This window comes from Gymnoscopelus braueri (genome assembly GCF_963280865.1).
Source record: "Gymnoscopelus braueri genome assembly, chromosome: 22".
NCBI classification, from domain to species: domain Eukaryota; kingdom Metazoa; phylum Chordata; class Actinopteri; order Myctophiformes; family Myctophidae; genus Gymnoscopelus; species Gymnoscopelus braueri.
Window position 1 is genome coordinate 35554970 of NC_137624.1, and position 19258 is coordinate 35574227.

The 19258-nt window shown below is 40.2% G+C and overlaps 2 protein-coding genes across 3 annotated transcripts; one reads left to right on the forward strand and one right to left on the reverse strand.

The window, feature by feature from the left end:
* The first annotated feature begins 3127 nt into the window (after positions 1 to 3127).
* LOC308078045 (uncharacterized protein) lies at positions 3128 to 7487 on the forward strand. Of its 2 annotated transcripts, none has more exons than XM_080419104.1 (6): positions 3128 to 3210; positions 4254 to 4332; positions 4543 to 4619; positions 4832 to 5112; positions 5641 to 5916; positions 6206 to 7487. In XM_080419104.1, exons 4-6 carry the CDS (start codon positions 4836 to 4838, stop codon positions 7237 to 7239), a joined length of 1587 nt encoding a protein of 528 aa, XP_080275230.1. In that variant the 5' UTR covers positions 3128 to 3210; positions 4254 to 4332; positions 4543 to 4619; positions 4832 to 4835; the 3' UTR covers positions 7240 to 7487. The 2 variants fall into 2 exon arrangements, with proteins under 2 accessions (XP_080275230.1, XP_080275231.1); XM_080419105.1 differs by having other exon boundaries at positions 4835 to 5112.
* Positions 7488 to 10601: 3114 nt separating this feature from the next.
* On the reverse strand, positions 10602 to 16851 carry LOC308078172 (uncharacterized protein). The gene is made up of 8 exons (XM_080419297.1): positions 16759 to 16851; positions 15601 to 15679; positions 15314 to 15390; positions 14847 to 14997; positions 13343 to 13458; positions 12973 to 13051; positions 12776 to 12884; positions 10602 to 12000 (listed from the first exon to the last, which is right to left on the reverse strand). The coding sequence occupies exons 4-8, from the start codon at positions 14946 to 14948 to the stop codon at positions 11048 to 11050; spliced, it is 1359 nt and encodes a 452-aa protein (XP_080275423.1). The 5' UTR covers positions 14949 to 14997; positions 15314 to 15390; positions 15601 to 15679; positions 16759 to 16851; the 3' UTR covers positions 10602 to 11047.
* Positions 16852 to 19258: the final 2407 nt, after the last annotated feature.

A 19258-nucleotide genomic window follows, 5' to 3' on the forward strand; every position in this document is an offset into this window, starting at 1 on the left:
AGAGGAAGGGATTTGGTGTAGATAGACGGGGACAAAATCAGTGCAGAGTCAACTTAGGTCCAACTGAAGTTTAGAGGGTGGTTAAATCAGCAAAGAATAGCTGATCTACAAGCTCATAACTGTGAGTTGTGAGTCCCTTCACTGTGTTGCAGATGGGGTATTTTTACTACTTTGTTAAACACTTTTTTAAATCCCCTATAGGCCTACTTGGTAAACTGGACATGAGTTGCTATTAGGCTACTTGGTGGGCTCATTTTCCCACTACAGAAAAATGACTTCTCCAAAATGTGTCGATCTGTGATGTGAGCTTGTAGATCATCTAATTTTGGTTAATGTATCCCCCCAGAATAGGGATGCTGGGGCTCAAGTGGTTAAAGGCAGTGTTGCCATGTCCGCTTATTATAAGTGACTTGGGCTTGTTTTTCTGTAAAGTCGCTTGTAAATATTGTTTTTTTTGGGCTTCCTTCCTGATATTGGTTGGATCGGCGGTTCTGGACTACTCTGGATATCCAAACTACTCGACGGTGGGCACCGCACTACCCCGAGTCCTTGCCGATGCGCGTGCCGAGTTTGAAGTCGGTCGGTCCCATATATGCAAATGACCATATATTGGCATAACTGTCGGATATGACTTCAAACCAGTGTTTCTCAAACATGTTCAGGTCAAGGACCCCCCAAATTAATATGTATTTGAATTTGAACAGAATGGGGGGGGGGGGGGGGCTTGTTTCCATAGACCTGGCTGCTTATTTCTCTCGCAAAATCTGGCAACACACTTTCAGCAAGCAAACTGACAGAACTGTAGACATATTAACATTCAGGCTTATGCGATTTTAGCCTCTGAGGGAAGAACAGAAAACACCATCTAAATCGTTTAGCCAAATCTAAATTGTTTACACTAGCCAAATGCCAGTTGTGAACTGCATGCCAATAACAAGTCCATATGACAGCTCAATATGGCCAAGTAGCCTAATAGAATGTAAACAAATAGCATATGTGCAAGTGCAGCAAATCAAACAACGTTCTGCTGTTGCGTGTCTATGATTTATTTATTTATTTTAGGACTGAACAAGGAGCATTAGCAATAGCCAAACAACATAACGTCAAACTGTACCTGTACAAGTAGGTACAATCATGTTGGTAATGCAGCATTGTACATTATTTAAGCATGTGTGTTAAGAGGACCATACAGAGCCATATGAAGTTTGTTCAACCAAAAAGGTGTATTTATTCACCATAAAAACTACAAATAGGGACAAGAACACCAATTTTAGCTCTTCACCCTCAGCAGCCTCGGTCAACTCTCTGGCAAGTGGCAGCATTTTATGTCCAGCTGAGCTAATGAGCCAGCCTGGACTATACCATTCAAAGGGGTGTATTAGATAGAGCACACCATGAATAGAGCATACAATAAATACATAAATAAACACGGTATTGCACTTGCCCTTAAATGTATTGCACTTCCCATCATGATAACACCCAACATTTGCTTGCCTTTCTCCACAGGTGGAACTCATCATGCCGAGTGGCCAACAGCTCAGCTGGACAGGAAATGCCTCAAAATGTTCTGTAAAAATGCATTCAACAATGAAATCATGACTGGGTCTTTCTCTACTGTGTTTGGAATGCACCAGTGTTGCCAGATCTTGCGCGAGAAATAAGCAACTAGGTCTATGAAAACAAGCCAAAAAGAAGCGACTATAGGCCACATGAGTGTCGGATATTTGAAAATAGCCGATCTACAAGCTCACAACGTGTCGCAATGCGACTTGTTGTGAGTTTGATAGCAGCTAGGCTGCAACATAATGAACTTGTTCTGCAAGCAAACCAACTGGTGGTGGATATTTACAAAAATAACGTAACATTTGCAACTAACTGTTGTAATTCCATGGGTGCTTAAGAAAAAACTATTTCAAAAGTGAGAGAACAGCTAAAATAGCTAAAAAAGATGATGATTGCTGAGAACAAATGCATCACTGCGAGTTTCTAGGAAGTCTGTACTGTTTTAACAATCCCAGTGACTGTAGGTTCTGCTGATTTCTTTCTAATTAAATCTGATTAAATGTTATTCTGAGGAGCTCAGGGACAGAACCTCCATGGACTTGCCATACTATGGCGGCCATAGCTGAGTTGTTAGAGCGCCCGCCCGGAGAGCCAGAGGCTCAGGTTGTCCCAGGTTTGATTCCAGGCCAGGCCAGCAATGTGTCGATGCGTGTCACTCTTAACCGCTAATTGTTCCCCGAGCGCCGTAGAATGGCGCTCACTGCTCCTAGTAGTTATAGGATGGGTAAATGCAGAGGACACATTTCACGTATGTGTAAATATAATGACCAAAAAAAAAAACGAGTGTGGACTATTCTATCTATTCTACTATCCATTTGGAATGCCTGTCCCTCCCAGCTAAAAGTCCTATAGAGGATGATGTACTGTAAGTAGAGCCTCTATCTATCCATCCATTCATGAATCCTGTCACTAATGTTTTTCATCTGTTTGTGTGGTGTCACAATAATGTGTTTCCATCTCTTGTCGTGGTGCGGCTGCTGCAGCACCACATTTAGCTGGGGATCCCATTAGCAACTATCTTTTTTTGGCATACAGTAGCTGGATGGCTACTAGTGCGAATGCATAACCTCTTCCATCTAGTAGCCTATGCTTAAGCCCTTTTTATTTTCCGCTCCATAAATGTGCAGAGCTACTCTGTTGCCCATTAGTGGCCTGATAATATATGGCATCATCACTTACCCAACTGGTCTCCACTCTCCACTCTCCACCATCACTGCCTCCATCATCCATCTTTTTTTTTTAGGTCAGATGGGGATGTTTATATATAATTATATTGTCACTGTCGGGTGTAAACCTCTTATCTCCATACTGTTTGTGTTTTTTCGTAAATTAACGTCCTACTTGATCATACTACAGCATCACATCAAAGCATCCAAAGTAGCAGATCCACAAGCTCGAAGCATGGCGTGAAGCGACGCGTTTTGAGCTTGTAGATCTGCTGCTTTTGCTATTTTTGAATTTGAATCCAGAAAAGATTTGTATCAGTTTTGCCATCAGTTTTCGACATCGCGAACTCCCTATTCACGCTGACGTCAGACAACTTCCGGTTCACTTCCGGTTTAGTGTTAGTGGTGATGTACTGGGATTTCTCCGTCAGGCTAAACAGTGTGTCTCCAGAACAAAGCCAGCAACTATTCGTGTTTTATGGTAAAGTAAATTCTACTACTGTTTTCTGTTTTATCATCTTGTTTTCTTGATTGAACTATCGTTTTTTTACATTTTAAAATTCGGAAATTGCCTTAGATTGGGTTGAGAATGTATGCTAGCAATGCTAATAATATTAGCCCTGCTGTCTGCCTGCCTGTGTAACACTTTTTTTTATTATTTTCTTTTTTTATAAATGATGAAGTGGCGATGCCAGGGTGTAGGTTTTGTTTTAAAACTACAATGTATTTGTAATCAGATATAACATTAGTGTATATCCATTATAACCCAGTGTGTTATCCTTTGTATCTCACTGTGTGTGTACATATAGCTATAACCAAATGAACCCGACGTATTTTCAGTGGTGGAAAGTAACTAAGTACATCTACCCAAGTACTGTACTTAAGTACAATTTGTAGGTACTTTTACTTTACTGGAGTATTTCCAATCATTACTTTTACTTCTACTCCACTACATCTCAGAGGCAAATATTGTACTTTTACTCCACTGAAATTATTTGAAAACTTTATTAACTAGTTACTTTGCAGATTTTGATGATTATTACAAAACATACATTAACCACATTACACCTTAATACTTCTACAAGCTTGTGAGCTTGTAGATCTGCTATGGGACATTCTGCATAATGAGTATACTTTCTACTTTTGGTACTTTTTAAGTACATTTTGATACCAATACTGTACTTTTACTCAAGTACATTTTGAATTCCAGACTTTTACTTGTAACAGTGTTTCTACATTGCAGTATTGATACTTTTCCACCACTGCGTGTTTGAACATCCCTGTGAAATAAGAGATGATTAGGAAATAACCTGATTTCATGTTTACATGCAGATCTGAAAAGTTGAATGATAGACAAGTAGAGTATTTTATCAGGCGACACTATGGAAATGATATTGCATGATTTCAAAGCCTAGCTCTGATGAAATAATTTGTGAAGTTGCCAGAGCAGGTATGCTCAGCTAAGGTTTTCGTTGTACACCTGCAACAACTGATTATTTACAACTGATTACTCCTTCCTTCAAGGTACCGGGCAGGACTGCATGACAGTGGTGTGTCCTCCTCCCTGAGCCAAGACAAGGTTTAACCTACCTCAACTATACAGGTATATGAATTCTTTGATTAACTGATAGAATGATAGACAAGTCAGATATTTTTTGAGGCGACACTATGGAAATGATATTGCATGATTTCATAGCCTAGCTTTCATGAAATAATAATTTGTGAAGTTGCCAGAGCACGTATGGTCAGCTGAGGTTTCCGTTGTACACCTGCAACAACTGATTATTTACAACTGATTACTCCTTCCTTCAAGGCACCGGGCAGGACTGCATGGCAGTCGTGTCGTCCTCCCTGAGCCAAGTCTAAACTTGACCTACCTCAACTATACAGGTATATGAATTCTTTGATTAACCACTAATAAGATACATGAATCCTCAGTGGATACTGGATATTGATTATTGTTTATCATGTATTGTGCGTGTAACACATTTAGGCAACTTTTTTTTAGCATTTGCTTTTTATTGCAATATATACTTGCCATATATCAATGCTAACATTACCTTAGAGATAAATCATTGTTGCCCTTTTCTCTCTCTCAACAGCAGTATGTCACACCACTGTAGTGTTCCTCACTGCGCTAACAACAAACGCAAATCCCCCCATATGAGCTTCCACGAGTTCCCTGTGGATAAAGCACTACGTGCAAAATGGGTGATTGCGATCAAGCGAGATGTGGGACCAACATTTAGAATAGCTCGTGGGAGCACCTTTGTGTGCAGTGAACACTTTGATCCTGGGGATCTAAAGAAGTCCACCAAAATCAACGGACGCACTCACATTAAACCAGGAGCAGTGCCTTCTAGATTCCACTGGAATGAATGGGGTAATTAACACACGACAATGTTAAACCTATTAGTCTTTTACAACAAAGTTCACATTGACTTGTTATGTTAAAGTTAGGTTAAGTGATATTGCTTTGTTAAAATAGGTGTTAACTAGCTGATATTAGGTGTTTGTTCAGTAAAAGGGGTCTCCCTGTCTCTCCAGCTCTTTAGTAAACAGAAAATGTATTTTCAGATAAGGCTACCGATTTTATCCAATGGAACTGGAACACTATAACATTTAAGCTAATAAATTGGTACTCTCTCCTGAAATTTGCAACCTACCTGCTAGTATTTTCTGTTTATTAAAGAGCTGGAGAGACCAGGAGACCCCTGTTACTAAGCACTCTATAGCAATGAGTAGGCTACTATGAGAATTTAGAGCTTTAACCTTTTCACCAAAAAAAACTTTTAGTTTTAACCAAAAAAATATCACTTACCCTATGATATTTGGGATATCTTTTGGGTGTGACAAATTATTACCTAAAATCATCACAATAAAGTGTGTCAACATTTTCTTACACTTCTAGGGAAAGGTTCACAACCTCGGGTGCCAGTTTTCCAGCGAGCACACAAGCGTCTGTGTGCTGTTGTCTTGGATGACTCTGCAGAGATGTCTGTCCCAGGGAACAGCACAGCCTGCAGAGGTCAAGGAGCCGTCCAGAGGACAGAGGACAATCCAGAAGACAGGGGACAGTTCAGCGGTCAGAGGACAGTGGGCAGTGGGCAGGAGACAGTACAGAGGAGGCAAGGCACTGCAGGTGCATTGGCCAAAGATCATGATTATGACTGTCGGCCATCTCCTGGTTAGTATTACAAAACATACTATGTAAAAACATGTTGTCTTACAGAAAAGATACATGGCAGTTAGTTAATAATATTGTAAAAAAGGATTGAATAATTGAATATTTCGGTCAAGGCATTTGAGGAAGGTCCTTGACCGAACAGTTATTGCAGGTGATTTATGTTTAATGTCTGCTCCACCAATACACCTGTCCCTGAGCTGAAAAGTAGGCGTGCTAAAGACTTGTAGTGTATTAGATTGTAAAATGTATAGATGGATTAGTGATATGTATGCTTTTTCTTCCTCTTAAGGTAAACTGGACACTGCCTCTGGAAGAATTCGGGAGTTGGAGCTTAAAGTGTTACTCCTGGAAATGGAACTCGGTCAGCTGAAAGTTGATGTGCAGCAGCCGGTGATTTTCCAGTATTGTGTCACAGATAATGACTTCCGTTATTACACCAGATTCAGCTCAAAGGAGGTTTTTATGGTGTTTTGGGAGTCAATTAAGCCCTCTGCTTCAAAACTTGTCTACTGGTCCAAGGCACAGCGAACGACACAAGATGAACCTACCTGTAGCCCTCATCGCAAGCTCCCACTCATTGATGAGTTCTTCATGTTTCTCTGTCGTGTTGCAGCTGGGCTTCATGAGAGAACATTGGCCTCCATATTTAAGGTCAGCCAGTCTACTGTTAGTCGCATCATCTTAACGTGGACTAGCTACCTTTTTCTGGTTCTTGGCTCACTACCGTTGTGGATGACAAGAGAGCAAGTGCAATCTACAATGCCTGACAAGTTCCAGCTCTACTGCCCTCAAGTCAGAGTCATAATAGACTGCACAGAGATACGCTGTGAAACCGCATCCTCCCTCTCACTTCAATCAGAAACCTTTTCCAGCTACAAAAACCACACCACCTTTAAAGGGCTGATTGGAATCTCCCCATGTGGGGTAGTCACATTTGTGTCAAAACTGTACACTGGCTCCATTTCTGACATAGAAATAACCAAGAAATCACAGCTGTTACGGTTACTTCAGCCCGGAGATGGAGTAATGGCTGACAAGGGTTTCTTGATAGAGAAGATGCTGTCCGACGTGGGGGCCACTCTCATTATCCCTCCATTGAAGAGATCAGCTCAGCTCAGCACAGAGGACACCCATAAGACCCAGGCTATCGCCCGTCTGAGAATTTTGGTAGAGAGGGCCATACGCAGAGTGAAGGAATACCATGTTTGGGATGGACTTGTTCCTCTGTCTATGACCGGTTCAGTCAACCAGCTGTGGAGCATCTGTTGCATCTTGTCTAACTATCAGGGGCCTCTGGATATCAAAGGGGACAAACCAGTCTGAAGTCACCTTTCCCCCAAGCCGGGGGTCTGCAACCTGCGGCTCTGGAGCCACATGAGGCTCTTTAGCCCTTCCCTTGTGGCTCCCTGTAGCTATAGAAAACATTATATGGGAATGTACATGTTTTTTTTATTATTTTAGATTTAGATTAAAATGTATTGTTGCTGTAATATGAGACATTCTTACATGCTCCAATATTGTAAAAATGTGTAGACTAAATAAGAAGTTTATGCATTTATTGGCACGGCACCAGCCAGGTGGCTTGTGTAAACAAACCAGTGTGTGATTTCCTGCCACGCTAAGGATACCGTACACGGACAAACTTGTCCGTCACAAGACTTGTCTTTGTCCGCTGCAAATCTTTGATTAAAAAATATATTACTAAAGCCAGCAGTGGCTGACTTGCCAGTCTCCAGGTTCAGAATTGATAGAACTTGTATTTAATTAATGCAGAAATACCAGTGGTGTAAAGTAACAAAAGATATATATTTTATATGCCAATATGTGGTTCTATTGTGAATCAGCAGCCTTTTATATAAGGCCTTAAATAGCCGGAAATAGCAAAAAGTTGACTTTTCTGGGCAATATATACTTCTAACTTTGGTCCAACTCTTTATCAGGGGTAGAACTAGATGTGACATTGTTTTTTCATGTCTTTAAGATGTCCTCTTCCTGAAATGGATGGTCAGAAGTTTTACTTTTACTGCAAAAGTCATGAAATTCATCCATTAAGTGACCACTGCAAAAAAACGCCTACCCTGAAATAGGGCGTTCCAAGCCAATCCTTTCTCATTTTACTTGCTGGTTGTTTTCACATCATACTTGCACAGATGGTCTACAGCCTTTTATATAAGGCTTTATTATGGGTGGAAATAGCAAAAAGTGGACTTTTCTGAGGAATATTCACCAGTAATACTGGTCCTACTCTTCTATCAGGGGTACATTACATTACAGTCATTTAGCAGACGCTTTTATCCAAAGCTTACAATAAGTGCATTCAACATAGGTAGGGAACAAAACTACTAATCACCAGAAGTATTAAGTGCATTCTCTTCTAAAACAAGCAACCAAGAGTATACCTAGCGCTAAAGTAAAAGTGCAATATATCAGCTACCTACTTTCATAAACAGATGAGGCAAAATAGGAAAATCAAATGCAAATGAGCAAGTGCTAAACCAAATAAGTGTATAGAATAAACAAGATCCAATAAAACAATAGTTTGTACAACTAGTTAACAAGTAGGCAAGGCGAAGAGGAAGGGTAGTGTTTCCTGAAGAGGTTCATTCAACCACTGTGGGGCCAGAACAGAAAAATGTTGTGACCTTGAAGATCGGCCAGAAGGACCCTTGAGCGGTAAAACAAAATGTGACATTGTTTTTTTTCCCCATATCTTTAAGATGTCCTCTTCGTGAAATGGATTGTCCCAAATTTTACTTTTACTGCAAAAGTCATGAAATTCATCCATGAAGTGGCTCACCACTGCAAAAACACACCTACCCTGAAATAGGGAGTTCATTTTCTACACGCTGGTTGTTTTCACACTGTACTTATACACAGATGCTCGTACAGGTAGTGTCCAGCAGCACCTTTATATAATATAAGGCCTTATTCAAGGCAGAAATAGGAATATTCACTTGTGATTTTGGTCGGAGGTAGAACAAAACCTGACCTTGTTTTTTCATAACTTTGACTTGTCATCTAACTATCAACCATCAAACTATTTACATTGACTGCAAAGGTCATGAAATTCTTCAATAAAATTTCTGCACCAAGAAAATGCAGAACTGCCCCCACCTTGCATGAAAAAGGGATCATATTTGCCCAGATTGTCTACAGGTAAGACCCCTACACCCCAAAGCCACCAGACAAATATGTTAAAATTGGCTTGTATTGTGAATCCGCAGGGTTTTATAGGCTCTTGGGCCTGGTTAAAGGCATCATTTTTTTTAGAGTTACTAAAGAGTTACTTCTAATCCTGATCTATTAATACTGTACAATGCCTACAAATACAACAAAATGACTGCTTCAGGGAATACAGTTTGATACCATGTTTTACCCTGCCACTTCATATTCATATGGAATCTATGATCCTCAGGTAGGCCTAATATCTCTACACCTCAAAGCCTCAGGAATGACAAAATATATTTCTATAAGCCCATACAACCTAAATGCAGTATGGCTTAAGTACATGCTGTAGAATACGCTTTTTGTGTGCCATTCTTAATGAATAATCATCAATCAGCAGCTTATGGAAAACGGTTTGGCCCCCGTCAGTCAGTCCCCCCCCTGACTGACTGAAATGAAATTTCAATGAAAGTAATGAAATTGAGAATAAGCTGCTGATTGATGATTATTCATTAAGAATGGCACACAGTAGTGTATTCTACTTAGCCCATACTGCATTTTAAGTCTGGCTACCATAGAAGGCTTATAGAACTATATTTTGTCATTCCATCTGTTTTGAGGCATCAGGATATTTGGCCTACCTGAGAAATATCCTTAGATTCCACATGAATATGAAGTGGGTAAAAACATGGTATCAGAATACATGTCCTGTTAGTAAGCAGTCATTTTGTTTGCAGGCATTTTACAGTAATATATTAGGAATAGAAGTAACTCTGAAAAAAAAAGAAACATCTATAATATTTAACAAGGCCTACGAGCCTAAAATCCTGCTGATTCACAATACAGAATATTTTGACATATCTTTCTGGTTGTTTTGGGTGTTGGGGTCCTACCTGTAGACAATCTGTGCAAATATGATGTAAATCCAACCAGTAAGTGGTCAATGAAGCAGGATTAACTTAGGTAGGTAGGGACTTTTCTGCATTGTTTTTTTCTTTTTGCAAATGTTCATGGATACATTTCATGAATTTCGACATCTAAGAAAAAAGGGTAAAATGTTATCTTTGTGTGGTACTAGAGACTTTAAATACATCATCACTGTCATTCAGGAATCTTGTATCTCCACATTTCAATGTGTTCTCATAAATTGTCATCATGCAAGAATGTTGTACGAAAGTAGCATATCTACAATCGTGTTGAGGTTGTAGATTTATTTTATTCAATTGGTTAAGTCTGGGTTTTATAAATATTGAGCCAATGAGAAGTATTGACTGGATGTATTGACTGGATCCATTTCCTGAAAAGTAACATTGCTTATGTTGAATGTATACATTTTTACAAATTTAAGTTGTATTGTTTGTAAAATTACTATGTCCAGTAAAAGGCCTGTTAAACTTCAACTTGTCAAAATGGCAATTTTTTTTCATTACACATTTTGGATTAAGTGATTGAAAAACAAACTTATGTTGCAAACATATGTTTAATATCACACAGATTGTCACAAATACTTTATGCCTAGTGTTTTATTCACCTATACTATAGTAACATGTCCAAAATAGGGATGGCAGGTTGAAAGTGGGTTACTGTATGGTTGCAGACTAGAAAACATAGCACTTGTAGATGGACGGGCAACGACACGCCTGCATACCACATAAAAGGACAAATCTACGGGCATCAAAAAAGTAAGTACCAAAAGTAAAAGTACCGATCGATTAAGCAGAATGTCCCATGTTCAATGTAGACACATCTCAACACAACACATTGTGGGCTTATAGATCGTCTATTTTCAAATCGCCCAAGTATATAAAGTATTACAGAAGGTGGAGGATTTTAAATACTAGAAAGAAGATGCAGAGGACAGTGTGATGAGGACAGTGTGATGAGGCAGATGATTCTCCCTGAAGGGAACAGCCGAACGGAAAAGTAGAAGAGAGAAACGCAGGTAAAGTAAGAAACTTGAGTACATTTACTTAGGTTTACAGGTTAAGAAGACATCCATGTACACATTATAATAGAACTCATCAAGTTTCTGTCGCATTGACTGGATAATCTCCTCATCCCTATAAATCCTTTCAATTGTGTATTCAGTGTGAGTATCTGTGACAAAATCACACCACTGAAGACCACTTAAGGCTAGTTGACCTTGAACCTGATAATAGTATTTGTGGTTCTTTTTAAGGTAGGCCTTGCCTTGTACTGTGTTAAGGTGTTTAACTTGTGCCTTGCATTCAACATCACAACTCTTTACCTCAGCCAGCCCAAATGGTGGTGTTACTTTTGGGTCATAGACCTTAGCATCAGGGCTAGCTCCAAGGTGAGGTGCGTCAGGGTGGATTATGATCCCACACTGTGTCACAGATACATCAAGAAAGTCTGCATATTGCCTCAGTATCTCAGGTTCCAGATCCAGTCCTCTTTTCATGGCCGCTGTCTGTGGAGTTCCTTTTAGAATGCGGGCTGCCAAGGCTTTTGCGGACGACTCCCCACGAACATGGCATATTTCCCGGAATCTGCTGGCTGTAAGTCTAGGCTTGCGTACCTCGGTCCACAGCTTGCATTCGGACTGCTGGCGGGTTTCTGTTTCAATAGAAGCAGACACCTCCCTTGACACCTGTAAGCTGTCCAAGTGGCATTGTTGCTTGTAGCTGGGCTGAAAAGCTGTTGAAGATGTACAGGTATAGGCGTAACCATCTACAGGCAACAGAGGGAACTCCGGGCCACCAGGATGTTTAATAATGTCTCTGCTTACTTCAGGAGGGCACTGATAAGACAGAACAGACCCAAATGGCACTGGACCAAATTTTGAATCGACCATCTGAAGGTCCTTAAGCCCATGGAGCAGTTTACAAATGCCGGGTTGTGGACGCCGGTCTTTTAATTTCTCCCCGCTTGCCAAGACATCTGTATCTGGAAGTGGCCCTGACAGAAAAAAGGGAGAGAGGTCAAATTTAGATTTATCATAATATTATGACACCTGCTCTTTTACACTAAAGCTAGGCTGCCCCAACGCTCCTGATTTCGTGTATAGAGGGACGGGTGTATAGAGCCGGAGAGAGATTGCGCCTGATCCCATTGGTTCACCGATCTGTCCGTCAACCCCCGCCCCGTTAACACAACATTACGAGCGACGCCCACTGCACTCTGGTTGGTTGGGGAAATGAACACTTCCTCATACCGGGTACACCGACGCGATGGTCCAGGCTTTTATTTTTTAGCAAAACTAAACAATAAAAGTCTGGAGATCGAGGCTACACTAAAGCAGACACCTACACTTATAAGTTATCACCTCCCTGTACATGTTTGTAATGAAAACTGCCAAAGGAGGAAACAAAACGTGCACAATTCAGTCCAATACACTTTTCCTTTATTTTTACCAGGTGCACGGTTCAACAGAAATCCATGTAAATAAAGAGAAAGGCCAGCACTCAAACAAGTCCTGAACTTTGTCATTATATATCATGGCACAGGCCTTGATATTATGACTAAAAAGTTCAGAAAGACTCGTTTGTGAGTGCTGGCCTTTCTTCTTCATTTACATGCAAACTGTCCCTGAAATATTGCATTTTATAAAAAAGGGTTCCGCCAAACCCTGGTACTAATAATAAATCATAAATTCCTAAAGAAAGGTATATTTAATGTATGTTAGAAATGCATTAGAATTATTGTACAGGTGGGAGCTCATTCTCATACTCACCAGCATATGCTCTGTACAGTGTGCACTTCACACCGGTCCTGACACTGTCTTTTGTCCTTCGCACTGGTTTCCGCACCTCCATGTCATTTGTCGCCTCTGGTGCAATACCCTATAATATAATAATGTTGAATAATGAATAGACAAGACAATACAAACGGTTGAACTTGTTCAACATCAAACAAAAATCCATATCTGACCTGTGTACGTGGCCGGTGCCAGTTTTGCAGGGAGCTGGTGCATGCCAGAGGCAATGGCACAGACTTGACTCCTAGGGTACTATACAGGTACATAACAGAAACGAAAAACAAGCACTCAGTACATTTTAGATACAACTTGCCAGGTGCACAGCTCAAAAAGACTCATAAAATGTGAAAAATAGCCAGCACCCCAAGGTCTTCTGCGTCAAGCCTTCCTCTGTGTGCTGGCATCCCAAAAAAATGTATATTGTTGAAACGTTTTTTCCCTATATTTATTCATTCATTCATGTCATATAATATTTCACTTTATGTGTAATGAACCTAGAATATATGAAAGTTTCACTTTTTTAATGAACTTTTTGGGACGTACCTGTAGTGTGCCGTTTGAAAAAGCAGTGCAACTATGTGGTTACATAGTGCCTTGCCCGCAGCGCAAGAGCATGACGTGCTTTCCAGTTCCACAGGAACCTTTTGCGAAAGTGTCACCTGTTAATAGGGAAATAACAATGAGTGTTGTTGCTGTGCACGTTACATTTACACATCAAAAGTTGAGTGTATACCGTATATAAGGGCCTTTCACACCAAGCACAAAAAAAAAGTTCAATCTCAAGTGGATGCCAGTGTCCACATCATAACTATAATAGACAATGGTGAACAATAGTTATCGTTATAGTTATATTGCTTGGTGTGAACAACCCTTAAACTTGAATATACAGTATGTATCTTTTGTGGCTTTTTCTGCCTTTATTGATAGGTACAGTAGACTGACAGGAAATGGGGAGAGAGAGATGGGGAGTGACACGCAGCAAAGGTCGTCGGGATCGGGAGTCGAACCTGCGATACGCTGTCAGGCGGCATTAGCAGCCTACTGTAGGTGCCCAGACGGCTACGCCAGCTGTCTGGGCCCAATGAATATATTTGGATCTCACAGAATCTTTCTCAGTCTTTTATTTGTCCACCAAAAAAAGACACTAATGTTTTTAAATATATGTCTTATATGTATGAAGTTGTTTTGGGGAGTTTAGCTACACAAATCATTGACAGACTGAGAAACACACTGAAGTACATGCAACATTGTGGGAACACTGCAAAGTCTCATCTGCAATCGCAGGAAACTGCAGGAAAAACATCTGCAAACGCAGGGAACTACATCTGCAGGAAAACCAACTGCAGGAAAACCATCTGCAGGAAAACCATCTGCAGGTTAACAATCTGAGAAACCTGTAGGTAGTGAGCTTCCTCATTTTTCTTCATTGACCGGTAACATCGTCCTCTCACCGCCACACCATGATCAACTACATTAGAGACTGTGTTCCATTGTTTGGGAAGAAGTGTGCAAGATTAACCAGGCATATTACTGACTTATATTTTATGATACATATTCTATAGACGATTCCACAGACACGTCATAACTGCAGTGTCGCGGAGCGGCAGCCGCTTGACACAGCAGTTATGACGGCCTGCAGACAGCGCGTCTGTGGATTCGTCTATAGCTCAGTGGTTTTCAAAGTGGGGTCGCCAGCAAAATTAATGAATATAGTATCAAAATCAGTTTAACCACTATAAAGCTCAGCGCCGTGAGCTTGTAGATCTGCTATCTTCAAATATGTACTTACAATCTTAAGAATTATTATGAAAAACTTTTACACAAATCTTCTCTTCTGCAGCGTCCCTGGCACAAAACCTATTCAGATGGGGGTCCACGGCTTAATATGTAGGCCTATACATTTCAGAACCACTACCCCAGTAGTATGGAAAGGTGTTAGTTTGCAGGTGGTGCTACAGTAACCTGATCAATAATATGGTATGCTATATGCAATGTTTTTATTTTGGAAAACAGAAAGACAACATAAAAAAAGACAAAAGCACTTTACCTTCAAAATCAAACAGGTACTGTTCGAAGTAGAACTTGTAGCCTTTTTCCTGTTTGGAACCTGGTGTATGGGAAAACTTGGCAACAAGTCGTTCAACATCATTGAACCTCATTTGCGGCAGATGTGATAGGGACTTGGTGAATTCCATAATCTGAAAAGAAATAGCAACAATAATGATCTGCATGGAAATGGTTTAGATTAAGATTTTGAGAACAATCTTTCCAGTGATACAATGGCAGCAATGGAAACAAGTCCTCTGGGCTTTTTTGTGTTATCCTTTTAGCTTCACTGTATAATCGTACCACTGTACCTTTTTCTAAATGTTAATAACGTAATCAATCAGGAGATTAAGAGTCAGTATGGTGAGTGACTATACATTTTTAGAAACATGATAAAAAATTATCGATATCCAGTATCCACTGAGGATTCATGTACCTTATTAGTGGTTAATCAAAGAATTCATATACCAGTATAGTTGAGGTAGGTCAAGTTCAGACTTGGCTCAGGGAGGACGACACTACTGCCATGCAGTCCTGCCCGGTGCCTTGAAGGAAGGAGTAATCAGTTGTAAATAATCAGTTGTTGCAGGTGTACAACGGAAACCTCAGCTGACCATACGTGCTCTGGCAACTTCACAAATTATTATTTCATGAAAGCTAGGCTATGAAATCATGCAATATCATTTCCATAGTGTCGCCTCAAAAAATATCTGACTTGTCTATCGTTCTATCAGTTAATCAAACAATTCATATACCTGTATAGTTGAGGTAGGTTAAACCTTGTCTTGGCTCAGGGAGGAGGACACACCACTGTCATGCAGTCCTGCCCGGTACCTTGAAGGAAGGAGTAATCAGTTGTAAATAATCAGTTGTTGCAGGTGTACAACGAAAACCTTAGCTGAGCATAAGTGCTCTGGCAACTTCACAAATTATTTCATGAGAGCTAGGCTTTGAAATCATGCAATATCATTTCCATAGTGTCGCCTGATAAAATACTCTACTTGTCTATCATTCAACTTCTCAGATCTGCATGTAAACATGAAATGCATCAAGTCAGGTTATTTCCTAATCATCTCTTATTTCACAGGGATGTTAAAACATGCAGTGGTGGAAAAGTACGCAATTCTTTTACTTAAGTAAAAGTATCAATACTGCAATGTAGAAACACTGTTACAAGTAAAAGTCTGGAATTCAAAATGTACTTGAGTAAAAGTACAGTATTGGTATCAAAATGTACTTAAAAAGTACCAAAAGTAGAAAGTATACTCATTATGCAGAATGTCCCATAGCAGATCTACAAGCTCACAAGCTTGTAGAAGTATTAAGGTGTAATGTGGTTAATGTATGTTTTGTAATAATCATCAAAATCTGCAAAGTAACTAGTTAATAAAGTTTTCAAATAATTTCAGTGGAGTAAAAGTACAATATTTGCCTCTGAGATGTAGTGGAGTAGAAGTAAAAGTAATGATTGGAAATACTCCAGTAAAGTAAAAGTACCTACAAATTGTACTTAAGTACAGTACTTGGGTAGATGTACTTAGTTACTTTCCACCACTGAAAATACGTCGGGTTCATTTGGTTATAGCTATATGTACACACACAGTGAGATACAAAGGATAACACACTGGGTTATAATGGATATACACTAATGTTATATCTGATTACAAATACATTGTAGTTTTAAAACAAAACCTACACCCTGGCATCGCCACTTCATCATTTATAAAAAAAGAAAATAATAAAAAAAAGTGTTACACAGGCAGGCAGACAGCAGGGCTAATATTATTAGCATTGCTAGCATACATTCTCAACCCAATCTAAGGCAATTTCCGAATTTTAAAATGTAAAAAAACGATAGTTCAATCAAGAAAACAAGATGATAAAACAGAAAACAGTAGTAGAATTTACTTTACCATAAAACACGAATAGTTGCTGGCTTTGTTCTGGAGACACACTGTTTAGCCTGACGGAGAAATCCCAGTACATCACCACTAACACTAAACCCGGAAGTGAACTGACGTCACGTGAATTAAGCCTATTCAGAAGGATACTGGTTATTTCCTGAATTATTGCTGTTTTGGCAGTGAGTCATTCATGACTCAAATGCTTTATTTTAGTTGAATTGCAGATCTACAAGCTCATACAGCGCTATGAGCTTGTATATCTGCTATTTTTGAATAGCCAAATGACAGAGATGTGATCCAGCTCTTAATGGATTAACTGTGTTGTTGAAATGTCAGTGGCTGCATTCAATGCCTCAATGTGGACATATTGTAATTTAATCCATGCCGTTGAAAAAAAAAGATGTTTTGCCATTGATTATGTGGGAAACACGTTAGTAGTAGTTGGCAGCGGTGCATCTCCATGAGGCTGTGAAGAGCAGCGATCCTGGAGCCACAGATGGAGCAGGTGAGGAGGGTTGACTCAGGGGGTTGACGTGGATCAGTGGAGTAATGCCTCTGTAGCCTCTCTGTGCATTGATTAATCCACCGGGGTGCCAGGCATGGCAACGCCAGAAGAACATCATTAACCACTTAAGTCTTAAACTGTGTACTTAGTTGACCGGCGGCGGGGTGACCCAGGGGTCTATACTTGGTCCCCCTTCTTTTTTTTAACTCTACACTACGTGGTTCCCAAACTTTTTAGCCTGTGACCCAAAAGAGACATTTTGATGTCTCCCCGCCCCGGGACCCAAACAAGTGAAAATAGCAGAGCTATAAGCACGTGTTGTGTGATTGTAGATCGGCTATTTTCACTTCCGCTTGAAAGCTACATTTGTGGAATTTATGAAATTCTTTTGAAAAAAACATTGAATTTCTTCTTTTTAATGCATGACATTTTTTTTTAATCTTTTGAAATAAAAATAGTAATAAAAAAAAGAAGAAAAAAAAAGGGGGATATTTCATACTCGCGACACATAAAAATTGGTTCGCACCCACACATGGATCCCGACCCACTGTTTGGGAAACAGTGCTCTACACCAGATGTTGGCCTATTTTCGCCAAATGTTGCCCATTTATGACATGCCCAGAATATAGGGACGCTAGGGTACACGTCCAATGCACTTATACCTCAAGGTAATCAGGCTTGATGTAAACAAATTATAATTATTAACACCATGAAGTTGATTTTTTTTGCCCCACCAATTATTATGTTGGCCATTCCCGTGTGGATGACCAATTACAGTAGAAGTGTCAGGACAGGCAACAGGTGGACATCCTGATCAACAATGATGTTTTGCCAGCGTAGCTGACAGGACACGAGGGACGTGAGATTTACTGTGGCTTCCAGGATTCGGCTTGAGGTATAGAATCCATAGAGCCACTCTGTTCGACTGTTGCCGTCTGGCACAGGGCACACACACAGAGAACGTGCTTAAACTTAAAGGACTTTCATTTACGGGCCGTGTACACTAAGAAAACATTATTACGGTTGTGTGTGTGTGTTCACTGTGGGTCCAGGACGCGGCGATGCAGGGCCGCGGGAAGACGTTATAGGTTACGGGTGCCGTATGCGCATGCATGCACGTGCAAAAATGTGCGGTTTCTAGGGTTATTTTGTTAATTTAATTCGGTTAATTCGGTTCCAGAACACTTATTGCACTAAATCCCCCCCAAATAACTACCAACAACAACAGGCACATTATGCAAAAATGTTTTGAATTCTTTTTTTTTATATATATATTTTTCAAATTTGTCATCCTTTATTTTCAGGGGGTGCTGCAGCCCCCTCAGCACCCCCACTTCCCACGGCTATGTATGTGGGTAAAGTGATGATAATATAAGGACACATTCAAGTATCTGACAATGTATTAAGTCTCTAGCCTGGCATGGCCAGACTAATATCACTATGAGTCTGGAATCTCTGTGTGGAACCTGCATTTCCAAGGAGCAGATAAAACAAATGTCTCTGGTGATAAACCTGGCCCATATTTTGGCCATGTCAATATAGGCTTTTTTTTTTAAAGCTACAAGCTCACAACGCGTCGCATTGCGATGCAGGCCAAGGACCCCCTAGCTGAGAGAGAGATGAAGCAGGGACCCCCTCTATATTGTATAAAATTGTGTTTCAGATAAACTTTTGCTGCTCTTTTTTTCCCACTACACCTATAACTCTTCTCTTTGCCAAAAATAGCCAATCTACAAGCCGATCTCTCGCGCTGCGAGGCGTTGTGAGCTTGTAGATCTGCTATTTTTGGCTAAAGTTCTCCTCAGAAAAGGGATACAAGGGTTCAAGTGGTTAATATAAAAAAAACTAAATCATATCACACAAAGATTTGGCGGACCCCTGTAGTAACTCTGAGGATGCCCTGTCTGTCTGTCTGCTGTGTAGAGCCTGTCTGTCTGCTGTGTAGAGCCTGTCTCTCTGCTGTGTAGAGCCTGTCTGTCTGCGGTGTATAGCCTGTCTGTCTGC

What these genes read in the sequence shown, in the direction of transcription:
- LOC308078172 (XM_080419297.1), bottom strand. Translation starts at nt 14,948, where the DNA reads ATGATGTTGAACGACTTGTTGCCAAGTTTTCCCATACACCAGGTTCCA. An exon ending in GTACCTGTTTGATTTTGAAG is followed by an intron (nt 13,459 to 14,846) that starts GTAAAGTGCTTT and finishes CCCTATTAACAG; the next exon opens with GTGACACTTTCGCAAAAGGT. An exon ending in GGCACCGGCCACGTACACAG is followed by an intron (nt 12,885 to 12,972) that starts GTCAGATATGGA and finishes ATTATATTATAG; the next exon opens with GGTATTGCACCAGAGGCGAC.
- LOC308078045 (XM_080419104.1), top strand. Translation starts at nt 4,836, where the DNA reads ATGTCACACCACTGTAGTGTTCCTCACTGCGCTAACAACAAACGCAAA. An exon ending in ATTCCACTGGAATGAATGGG is followed by an intron (nt 5,113 to 5,640) that starts GTAATTAACACA and finishes TTACACTTCTAG; the next exon opens with GGAAAGGTTCACAACCTCGG. An exon ending in TGACTGTCGGCCATCTCCTG is followed by an intron (nt 5,917 to 6,205) that starts GTTAGTATTACA and finishes CTTCCTCTTAAG; the next exon opens with GTAAACTGGACACTGCCTCT.